The sequence below is a fragment of the Plecotus auritus genome, assembly GCF_963455305.1.
Source record: "Plecotus auritus genome assembly, chromosome: 11".
Lineage (NCBI taxonomy): Eukaryota > Metazoa > Chordata > Mammalia > Chiroptera > Vespertilionidae > Plecotus > Plecotus auritus.
Window position 1 is genome coordinate 14,216,408 of NC_137777.1, and position 12,229 is coordinate 14,228,636.

At 44.7% G+C, this 12,229-nt stretch overlaps 1 protein-coding gene across 1 annotated transcript in view; it reads left to right on the forward strand.

Annotated features, from left to right (window-relative positions):
• Nucleotides 1-12,229, forward strand: part of GRHL2 (grainyhead like transcription factor 2) — a gene marked incomplete at its 5' end in the record, with an annotated part of 87,348 nt that overhangs the window by 23,091 nt on the left and 52,028 nt on the right. The window contains one exon of the mRNA XM_080647232.1: nucleotides 1,007-1,118. Within this exon, the coding sequence (XP_080503358.1) occupies nucleotides 1,007-1,118 (112 nt within the window). The remainder of the gene's footprint in view (nucleotides 1-1,006; nucleotides 1,119-12,229) is intronic.

Consider the following 12,229-nt stretch of genomic DNA (forward strand, 5'->3'; position numbering starts at 1 on the left):
GTATGTTGGATAGGGAGTGAGAAGGGAGAGTCCTGTCCCTGAGACTGTAATTAGGGGTCCTTGGGGCTTGTTTGCTTGTTTTTGGTACCTTCTTCATTGTCTAAATGACAGTGGATTAACACGTACAGTGTCTAGCTTAATGAGGTTGTTTATAATTGAGAACTGAAAGGAGTTTTTGGATTATGAGTTTTTCAAGCTCATTTTCAAAACGCATCACACATTCTATTGAAATAAAAAACATAGTTGACCTTGTATCTTTGGTCTGTGAAATATCTGTGACGTACATCTGTACTCATCAATGTGAACTCATCTTTTAGTATTCCTCTCGTTACTTTAGCATTCCTCTCATTAACCCAGTATTCCAGCATCAGGCACTTAATTAGGCCAGAAACAGATATTTCCTCCTTTATAAACGGTGCCAGATTCTATGTTTAAGGATAAGAAATTTCAAAAATATGCTTGTTTTTAATACAAGAAAAATATTCTTTGGTATTCCTACTTACCTCACAAAATATTAAATTTGCTGGTAATTGGTTTATCTGGTTGTTTATGACTCAGGTTAAAGATGATGTAGGATTTTTTTTTCTATGTGCTCTTCTCATTTCCAATCATTTTTTTATTTGAACATATTTTTTATTGATTTTAGAGAGGAAAGGAGAGGGAGAGAGAGATAGAAACATCAATGATGAGAGAGAATCATTGATTGGTTGCCTCCAGCACACCCCCTACTGTGGATTGAGCCCGCAACCCAGGCATGTGCCCTTGACCAGAATCAAACCCAGGATCCTTCAGTCCGCAGGCTGATGCTCTATCTACTGAGCCAAACCAGCTAGGGCAGTAGGCTCATTTTAAAACAAAACCATGTAACTGAGCATGTCTGGGCTTTTGTAAAGCAAGAAAAGCAGCGTTATAGAAATGCACCTCTGGTAGGACTTTCCGAATGGAGACCGTGTGAGCAACCGAGGCCCAGAACAAAAAGTAAGTTCCGTTATTCTTGCCTCCGCAGAGTGTGGTGATGGTGGTCTTCAGTGAAGACAAAAACCGAGACGAACAGCTGAAGTACTGGAAGTACTGGCACTCTCGGCAGCACACGGCGAAGCAGAGGGTCCTCGACATTGGTGAGTTGCCCTCGGCCTCCCTGCGTGGTGAACTGACAAGTTGTCATGATGTACAGGAGGTTCCCAGCACAGAAGTCACACCCAGGACCCACAACAAATAGAAAAATGTGATATGCCAGGCACTGGACTAGGCACTTCTCCTCTGCGACTACATTTAGTGCAAATCAGGCTGAGAAACTGAAATTGGGCTGAGTGCAAAGCACTTTCGTTGTATGAAAGGCAACTCTGTCCCATCAATAATAGTAATATATTTAGATTTGCAAGAACCGTGTCCATTTCTAAGCAGGTCATGTGAACTCTGATCCCTCTGCGAGGTGAATGACCAGGCGTGGTGGGCTTTAAGGTACATGCCTGGATAGTGAGTTCTAGTTCTCTAACTCTCCATCCAGTGTTCCTTCACTCTGACACACGTCTTGTGCAAATAGTACTGCGTGGTCAGGCAATGAAACCTTTGAGAGACCTTCCCTGGCATTAAGAAGTACTGGATCTGCCTAGTACATTTTCTGGAGTCCGTATACTCCTAAGCACAAGGTCTGTTACCTAGAGACCTATGGTCCCTCGACGAGACTCAGGGTCCAGGCAGGGGAGTAGAGCCCATGCCAAGTGGAGCCGTGGAGGAAATTGGTTGCAAAGGTTGGAAGAGCTGGAGGCACCCTGAGGCAACCCAGAGATGAGCAGCTGCAGGAATCCGCTGCTCTTCCCTGCAGGGCTGGAGGATCAAAAGGAGGAGGAGGTGGTGGGTGTTGGAGGTGCCACCCAGAAAGAGCTGGAACTATGGTGGGGGCTGCCTCAGCAGGAGCGTGGCCACGGAGGGACCTACTTTCCAAAAGGAGGTAGAACCCAGGGGAATTTCTGCAGAGACTCCTCTCAATGCCGAGAGCAGGGAGGCGAAGGAGTGCCCGAGTGCTCCCTACCTCCAAATCTCCCACAGGTGCTTCCAAACAAATGCAGTTTCAGGAGTCAACCTCAGACCCAGAGCAAAGCAGGGAAGTCAGGATTGGATCTTACAGTTTCTAGAAATTACTCAAAAACACAGGCAGTAGTATATGTGTCTCTAAGTAGCATGTTCCATGCTGTTTCCACAAGCAGTAAGTAATTTCTCATGTACAGGCTTTATTACTCGTCCTGCAGACCAAGAGGCTGCAGTCCCAGTGAGTGCAGAGAAAGTGGAGGTTTCCATCGGGCTGAGTATCAGAAAGTATTCCTGAGCAATTACATTAGAAGGATGTTTGCAGACGTTCTATCTTCCCCTTGCTGGAACCCTTTGATCAATGGCAGAGAGGTTAGTGACTAAGTTAGGGTGAGAGACTCATGGTAGAGCATATTAAAACTAATTACTGGTTTATCCTGCAAAACTTTTATGCCACTCTTTACCTCACACCACACACACGCATGCGCACACACACACACACGCACGCGTAAGTGTGCACACCCACACACATATATCTTCTATTAACGACTCCCACATCTTTATCTAATAAACGAGGAAATGGAGCCTAGAGAGGCCTGTTGACCTACCATCCTAAGAGACTCGTCCCCATTAATTAGTGCATGAGCTGAGATAAGAACAGTCTTGTTCCCCCAGGTCATACACTACACCTCCAAGACGGACTGGCTAGGACAAGGGTTTGGAGATACTTGCCTTAACCTGCTTGGTAGCTAATCTGCAGAGAGCAGAGGAACAATTTTATTTTATTTGAAAAGTTAGCCTTATAATTATTACCCAAGAAAATGAGAGGAGCATTTAAATAGAAATGTGGACTAGGTCCAAATAAGGCAAACAATAAAAGCATGTGACTGGCATACCTGTTTTTTCAACTTTGATATTATTACAAGGTTTACGTTTCTTAGACCAGAATGATTCCTCAGCTCCCATAGGACTTCACATCTTATCGCTCTTCTTTATCGCCTCCTGCCTGCCTTCAGACTTTTCTCTCATATAATCCTACACACACACACACGCTCATGCGCACCCACTGGGTGAATGCCAACAAGTGGAGTGACCTAGTTTAGCACAGTGTGAGCCGCTGGAAAAATATCTGAGACGAGACAAGTCACAAAATGAAGCTACCTATCAAGTCTACTCGAACAGTGGATAATTCCCAAACCCCTTTCAGGGGCAGGCGCATTTTTCGATTTGTTCCCTTTCAAGCAGAGAAGGAAAATTAGACGTTCGACAATTAATATTAACTTCATTCAAGGAAAGCCAGAAGCCACAACAGATAAACTGAGGCGCACTCACCTGGACTTGCCTTCTTGTGAACACAATTAAGAGTTACTTTACTGCTTTACGATGTAGATGTTCTCAAAGAATGAACGTGGCCGGGTTTGCATCTTCAGAACGGGTGGTCTGGATAAGGTACTCGGATGGATTCCACAAGCATATGCAAATAAGCATCATTACTTGATGGTCACATGCAATGTAGCCATTATTGATATACTTTTGTAGTTAAATTGTGAAATCAACCCTGTGCTCTTTAGCCAAGCTCTCTCTTTAATTTGGATTCACAGTAACCTTTCCCTGTAGGTGATTATAATACATCAGAATGTACGAGTTACATTGTTAATATTAATCCTATAATTTTCCACAGGTAATTAGCAGGCAATTATAGCACATCTTTGGCTATGAACATGTGATTATAGGATTTTCATTTGTGCCCTCTTACAGATCTGTTTCTTAAGAGCCAGTTTTTAAATTGTGCCCTGTTGATAGAAGTTTTATATTAAGGTAAAGCTTTCCATGAAAACGTAAGTTCCAACTAAATCGACACATTTCTTCAAGTCTCGTTCTAAATAGTTTTCTCTGAGAGTTCAAAGAGAAGCCTGTGAGAAGACAGGTTACGCTGACCGTTGGGAATTACTCAGCTGGCGGATCTGTCCAGGGGTAGGAGCTGTCTTGTCTGGAGTCATACTCCACTTTCAAATACAAGTTGTGATTACCATTAAGTAACACTTCCTCCCCCCCCCCCCCCCCCCCCCCCCCGCCTTTGGTTTTCCCAGAGGAGGCTGGCTCTGGCTGTGTCCTACCAGTGTGTATTCTTACAGTTTTCATAGCCAAACCTGGGCTGGGCTAGTCAGAGCTGTGCAGAAAGGGGGCGGGTAGAGATTGGGGAGGAGAGGTGGGAAGGCGGATTGGGGAGGCAGCTGCCACCTTCCAGAAAGTCAAGCAGCCAGGTAGTCAGCATGAATTCATGGCCCAGATGGGCCTAGGAGACACGAGTGCCCTGCAGCTCACCTCTCTTCACCAGGGTTTCTCACCCTGCCATTCGGTTTTGGTCCTTGGAGGGCTCTCCTCCCCTAGGATGATACAAATCTGCTCTCTCCCTGCAGGTGGTAAGTGCCGGCTACCTTCCTTTACAAAGAGCCCAAGTAAATGGAATTTTGATTTTTTTTTTAAATATATTTTATTGATATTTTAGAGAGAGGAAGGGAGAGGGATAGAGAGCTAGAAACATCGATGAGAGAGAAACATCGATCAGCTGCCTCCTGCACACCTCCCACTGGGGATGTGCCCGCAACCAAGGTACATGCCCTTGACCGGAATCGAACCCGGGACCCTTCAGTCCGCAGGCCGACGCTCTATCCACTGAGCCAAACCGGTTTCGGTGGAATTTTGATTTTTGATGTTTTCCTAGACTGTCTCCACACTTCCAAATAGATATGAACAGTAAAAAGTAAATTTGACTCAAAACAAAACCCCTTGAGAGCCGCCAACTTAAAAGTAACAACAACAACCAAACCTTCAGGGCTGGTGAGAGTCCAGGCAGAGTGAGAGCTACATTAGAACAGCGGCCTTGCTCCCTGCCCCCTCCACAAGCGGGAAGAGCCGGGCGTGCGGCAGGCACTGTGTGGCCCCGGGTCCTGCTGTCTGTCCTCGGCTCTCAGTGTGAGCACAAGCTCGCCCCGCCTGAGGCACCCTCTGTTTTATAGACACGTGCTGTAGCCACTGTTACAGGAAATGCCTTTTCGTCTTCAACTTCAGTTAGAAAACATTTAGGTGATAAAAGTATGGTGGGCTATTAAGGTTATGTATTTTAAAACATAAAATGCAAGTATTTCTAAAAGTTGAATCTTAGGTCAGGCAGAATATATTAATTTTCAATGTTTGAGCTGTGGTGGGTTTTCAGGTATTACATGCACGTTTCTGTGTGAGTCCTAGAAGCTCATTTTGTTGAGGACAGTAACTTTTTTTTGCGGGGCTAGGGGGGAATCACTTCCTCCTCGGCAGGTGTGCCTGGGGTGATTGGGGCGTCCTGATAGAATTTTCTAGATGCTCTGGAAAGGGTCCAGGACAACGCCATGGTTCACCAACTGCCCATCCGCCCAGGTCCTGATCTTTGCAGACTTCCTTTCAAGTTCTTGCTGCGTCTTCCTCTTTCTTCCACTCTATGTTTCTTAAGGGAGGAGCCCACTTCCTACCCTGCACCCTAACTATTACTCCTGTCGCAATCCAGTGTGACCTAGTTTTTATTAAAACTTCTGAATGCCAAATCTATAGGCCTATTTTTGCCCCTCACCAGATTTTCTAGTTACTGCCTATCTCTCCTTTGTTCCTCCTCCGAGGCTCCCCTTGCCTAGAAGAGCCCCCCCCCCCCTTTTTTACCTGGTAGGTCATTTACCCCTTCAGAACACGTTCCCCCATCCCCACCTGGGGAGACCTTCCTAATCTTCCTGGCAGAGGTGTCCACGCCCCGCAGGGTTTGGGTTTCTCTCTAGACAGTAGCACTTGGCCGTGTTTCAGTTGGTTTAACATTTTACATTCTGTCCATCACACTGGATGCTGAGCTTCTTGACTAGAGAGAGGATTTTTATTTATTTTTTACCTTTGTATACCCAGCACCTGCTGCAGAGCCTGGCACTGAATAGATGCTCAACCAGTGTTGACTGGCTGATGAGTACCGCGTGTGGTTTTGTGTATGTAGGTAGCACTGTGGTAGCAGGCACGTGTCTAGCTAGCTGGGAAATCAGGCTGGGTCACGCTCACTTCTGTGCCTTTCTGAAAGAATCAATTTTGGTCCTAGTTTTCTAGACGCCAGGGGGGTTAAATATGTATTTTGTCTTTAATTTCTTATATTTAAAATATTATTTTATTATCCTATAGCCCTTAGGATGAAACTTGTTTAACAACTCATAAGACTTCATTGCTAGCATAGAAATGCTATACATACACTAATAAACCAGGGGCTTTAAAAAATATTTTTTATTGATTTTTTTTTTTTTAAGAGAGAAAGGAAGGGAGAGAGAGAAAAACATTGATGTGAGAGCAAAACATTGATCCCACACTTTCCCTTCTGGGGGTCGGGGATCAAACTGCAACCCACCCCTCTGCCCTTACCAGGAATCAAACCAGTGACCTTTCAGTGCACAGGGTGACTGTCAACTGAGCCAACCAGCCAGGGTGAAATTACTCCTTTTTAACGTAACTAGAAATTATTATTGTTTCCCAAACAGTAGAAATTGTTTAAAAGCAAATTATCAAAAAATATTTTTTAGCTAGATTTAGAAATTAAGTATTACAATGTATGTGGTCATTTACCGTTTTTCTTACTGCTCCTGGGAAGTGTGTTTATCTGGTTCCAGGACATTATCTATATGTATAAAAGCCTAAGTGACTGTCGCAACCGAAACAACCGATCGGACAACTGAACAGGCTGCATGGGGCGACCAGGCTGGCAGGGGGGTTAGTGAGGGACAACCAAACGACTGAGCAGCGGGCTATGAGGGGTGACGAGGCTGGCAGGGGGGGGGCAGTGAGGGGTGACCAAACAACCAAAAAGCAGGCTGCATGGGGCAACCAGGCCGGCAAAGGGGGGCAGTGAGGGGCAACCAGGCTGGCGGGGGGGAGGGGCGGCAATTGGGGGCGACCAGACCGGCAGGGGGGGGCAGTTGGGGGTGACTAGGCCATCTGGAGGGGCAGTTAGGGGTGATCAGGCAAGCAGACAGGTAAGCAGTTAGGAGCCAGTGGTCCCGGATTGTGAGAGGGATGTCTGACGGCCAGTTTAGGCCTGATCCCACAGGGATCGGGCCAAAACTGGCCGTCGGACATCCCCCAAGGGGTCCCGGATTGGAGAAGGTGCAGGTTGGGTTGAGGGGACCACCCCCCACTGCACGAATTTCGTGCACCGGGCCTCTAGTTAGTTAATAAACCTTTTCTGCTAAATGGTTTCCTTTCTGCTGATGATTTAAAAACCCTGAATAGTTCAACAGAAGGAATGTTCCAGAGAGGATGGTGGGAGGCCCCTCTGAGAATCTGTTTTAATGAGGGGTGATATAGTTCCTTAAAGAGATACTGGTTTGGAATATTCACACATACACACACATACACACACACACACACACCTAAAACTACTTCATAGATCCACAGTATTTAATACTGTAAAATGTTTATTCCTGTCTTCCATCCCTTTTTTTCACATTTACTGGGCACCACATTCTTTCCCCCCTAATTGGTGGGACTTTTCCTTTATCGTTAGCTATATAAGATCATGCTTTCGTCTCAAACACATAACCTAGGCTTTCATTTGATGTCATGTGTTTTGCTTGGGGCCCAATTATTTTCCTTCTTCATTGATTCATTTTAATGGAACAACAGATAACCTGACGACCTCACATTTTTTTAGTATTATTCGATTGGCTTGAAAAATTACAAATGGTACCTGGAGGCAGAGTCTGATGGTTTCATGAGACTCTATCTGTTTACTGAACAGAACCGCAGAGCTGGTGGTCTCGGCCGCCCCCCAGCATTCGCCGGAGGCCTCACTCACCACGCCTTTCAACAGGAACAAGCTTTATGTCTTTGCAACACCCCCAAGTGTGAAAACAGGCAAACCTAAAGTTTTTCCTTTTTGTTTACAAAATCTCAAACTTGCCAAGAGAAAGTTTTCCCCAAATTAAATTAAGCCCTTGCAGATGTAGAAGCCAAAATAAGGTGAAGCTAATCTGGAGAAAGTTCTTTGAAGGGGCTCCAGGAATGCGGAGCCGCCACTGGTTTCTCCGAAAAGACGAGGTATGAGCGGCTCGTCGTTGTTGAGCGAGCCCTGCGGTGGGTGCTGGTACCATCTCCACCTCTCAGATCAGGAAGCACCCCAGCTTAGAGAGGTTCTGCTGCTTTTCTGAGGTGGCTGCTGGTTCGGTTGAACTCACACTGACAGCCCCCAGGTGCTGTGGTCAGTCAACATTACAAAGGAAAATCCTGACAGCCGCAACAGCTTTCTCCCTTGAAGGACAAAGTTATCTTCTTTTTTATTTTTTTATTTTTTATTGATTTCGGGGGGAAGGGAGAAGGAAAGAGATAGAACATCAATGATGAGAGAGGATCACTGATTGGCTGCCTCCTGCACACCCCACACTGGGAATTGAACCCACAACCCAGGCATGTGCCCTGACCCGGAATCGAACCATGACTTCCTGGTTCATAGGTCGATGCTCAACCACTGAGGCACGCCGGCTGGGCCAAAGTTACCTTCTTGGAGAAATCTACCTAAGAAAATTAGAATTTCAATTTTGAAATAATATCTGCACCCTCTACTAATGAATGGGAAATAAACAGGAATAGCAACATGAGTAATTCAAATCGCAGGTATTGCAAAAATCACTCATGTAACAAACTGGAATAGCCAGTGCAGTGTCCCCTCCCACACCCACTCCTGTCACACACATAACAGACTCACCGCCTGTGTCTGTTCCCAGCGGGGTCTGTGTGCCTGGGTGGCCGGGGCCATGGAGGCGATGGGAAATGGAGGTTAATCTGAATGGAACCTGAGCAGCTGAGGGACTGAGTCTGTGGTTCAAACTTAGTGAAAGGAAATCCATGTGAGGGCTTACAGTTCTTGTAATGTGTCTGCGTCCTGCATCTCCCATCACCTAAAAGCCATTTCCTTTGTTTAAATCTGTTCGGCCTGCATCTCAAAAGTCCAGTTTTATGTGTTTCAAAATTATCGCTGACACAGAGGGCTGCCAGACACCAGAATGGGTCTTTGAGAGGCGATTGAGTGTCTTATCATCAAATGGCAATTTTCAAGACTCTTATTACTAATAAAGTACCATCGTTTGAGAAAGAACTCAATTTTCTTTTATGGATTAGTGTTGCTTTAACTGGGGGGTATTACAGTTTCAGGAAATACCATTGGGGTGGAAAGAGGTTGGGCACTATTGTGCTAGGGGGAGGGAGCCCCGTGTGTAGGTCTGAGAGGATGGCTGATACCACTTTAGGCAGTAACTTCTGCTCCTGTGCCTGTAACTTCCTGTCCCACACCAGTCCCTGAGGGTGTTACTATATAACTAGTGAAACGAAGAATGGAAAACTGAAATAAGACATGGCTAGTTCATGCAGTGAACAAGAATAAGTTCGTTACCAGAGCACTATCCCTGTCCTCATGCATTCAGCAGCCTATCAGAAAGTACCAGGCGTGATTTGAAAGAGACAAAAGAGTTTGAAGAGACAAAATGGTTTGAATGAAGTTAAATATCACTGAGTAACATAGACCAATAAAAAGAGCTTAGTTTTACGCCCATCCAAGTTGAGTTAAATTCAGAGTTAGAAGCTACAGTGCACATATAGATACATAAGCATGTGTGCTTGTGTGTTTGCACATAGGAAATGACCTTTGGTCAGTGTGAAATCAAGTCAGGATCAGCATTCTTTGAAAAATGAATTGAAATAGAATAAAAATGCTGACATACATGGAACACAGTAGTGGGCTACCATGTACAATGCTTATCTTACTCTACAATTATGACTAATACAACATTGATGTAACATTGGCCCATACAATTCCTTCTTTAGAAACAGGTGCATCAAACCCAAATAAAATATTAGGTTTAGCCTAGAGGGAAAATTCCAAAAAAGGTTGCATCTTTAATGATATCTGTGAGAATATGATAGTCATTAGTAATAAGATTACCAGCTCCTACTTTAATATCAAGAGTCACTCTTTTTGCAGTCACATTCTGTGAGTCACAGATTATGTCTTCATATAATTTCTGCCATTGGTATTCCAGATTGTGTATGGAAAAGTGCTCATTTTTAAGGTTGTATTATCGTGGAAATCAGGCTTCGTATGTAGACAGAACTTATTAGGTTCCACTCCAAGCTTGGCCCCTTAAAACTAAGTGACCATTAGGGGGGAAGGTACATGTTTCCCACTCCATAAAGTAGGAATAATTTAAAAAGCTACTGATCAGAATTGTACAAGCGAATGTTTGTGAAGTATATACATTCAGCACACACTCAGCTCCTAAAAACTGGTGCTGTTCCTGTTATTTGCTCAGGGGCCAGGACCAAATGATGGAAATACATTTAATGCCTCTAAAACCCAGCTCAAGTGTCAACACACCTAAGGAAACACATCGACCTCTGACTTGGGAAAAGCATTCTAAAGGAAGTAACTCATTAGACTTCTTGTGAGCCATTCAGGTGTTAAGGAGCTGCTTTTTTGAGTTTGAAAAACAGAAAAACGTCTCTGAACCTATTTGGACTAAGGTTTATTTATTCCACCTGTTTCAAGTCCGAGCGAATCCTCTAGAACGACCCTGCACTGTTTCCTGAGTTGAAGCTGATCCCATGTGACCTTCACAGACAAAGGTCAGGTGAGATGGGCAAAGTAGGACCGTCACCCACCACGGTACTAGTAGGGTCTGTTGTCTTAGATACTGTCTCTCTTTTGGTGATGAGGAAATGCAAGTTCAGAGAGGTTCATATCTCACTGAAGGTCGCAGGGCTTGGTGAGAGGAGGACAGAAATTAAATCCAGGTCTGTTTGTCTTCCCCTCCCGCGTCCTCTCTTCCTGTGCTTCAGGTGGATTCCTTGTATTCCTTGTATAGCCCTAAGTGGATTCCTTGTATATCCAGTTCTCAAACATATAAACCACCCCGAGTTCTTGGCTTTAAAAAAATCTTTTTCGGCTTCAGTGTGTGCACACTGAATTGGCAGTAGTGCCCTGAGCTGTTTTCAGCATTCCAGCTTCATTATTTCACTAGTCCAGACAGAATCCACATCTTTCAGGAGAGAAGCAATTTTTATATTAATTACACCGTTCCTTTTAATCTCCAGCAATATATACAAAAATAATTAAAAGGGGTAGTTATAATTTACCCAGCATGTGAAACTTAATTAAGGGGAAAGCATTAAAAATTGCTTTGACGGCATTCCAGAATCACACACATACACCACTGATCATATGCAAAAAATGAAAAAAATAAAAGATAGCAAAATGATTTACCATCATGCTGCCCGTAACAGTTAAAAAAGAATCCAATCCTATAATTCTGTGTAGAATGTCACTTGCCAGAAACATACATGAAAGCATTGCGCATTCACCCATGCTCAGCGCCCTTTGCTGAAACACCCATTGTTTTTTCCAAAGGGCTGGCTTTTGAACTTTTGGTCTTCGTGGTGCCTGCGGGATGTGGAGGTGCTTTCTCTGCTTCTCTCCAGGGCAGCACCCCAACCTAGTTCTCCTTTGTGAAGGAATTTGCAAAATTCAAAAATGTCTCTCTGCCCCATCGAACTTTCCACAGCATTTCTCTACCAGCGAGTTGCCATGGAGGCTGTGCTGTGATTTTTCTCTACAAGGTGTTAGTATCTGGTGACGATTTATTGTTTGATCTGCAAGATAAATATAGGCAGTGGTTAAAAGTTTGGCCTTTGGCAGCAAACAGACCCGGATTCAAATCTCTCAGGTTGGCCTGCTACCAGCCACTTGGTTTTCTGCAAGTAGCAACTTCTCGGCAGGAGGAGGGTGCTAATACCTACCGCACGGTGGGTTGTGAGGATCAGGTGAGGTCACGTTGGTAAAAGTTTCGACACAGCCTGGACACCCCGTGAGTTCTCCGTTTGTGGCAGTTTTTCTTTTTTTTTTTTTTTTTTAAATATATTTAATTGATATTTCACAGAGAGGAAGGGAGAGGGATAGAGAGTTAGAAACATCGATGAGAGAGAAACATCGATCAGCTGCCTCCTGCACACCTTCCACTGAGGATGTGCCCACAACCAAGGTACATGCCCTTCACCGGAATCGAACCCGGGACCCCTCAGTCCCCAGGCTGACGCTCTATCCACTGAGCCAAACCGGTTTCGGCCGTTTGTGGCAGTTTTTATTATCCCAAGAGTA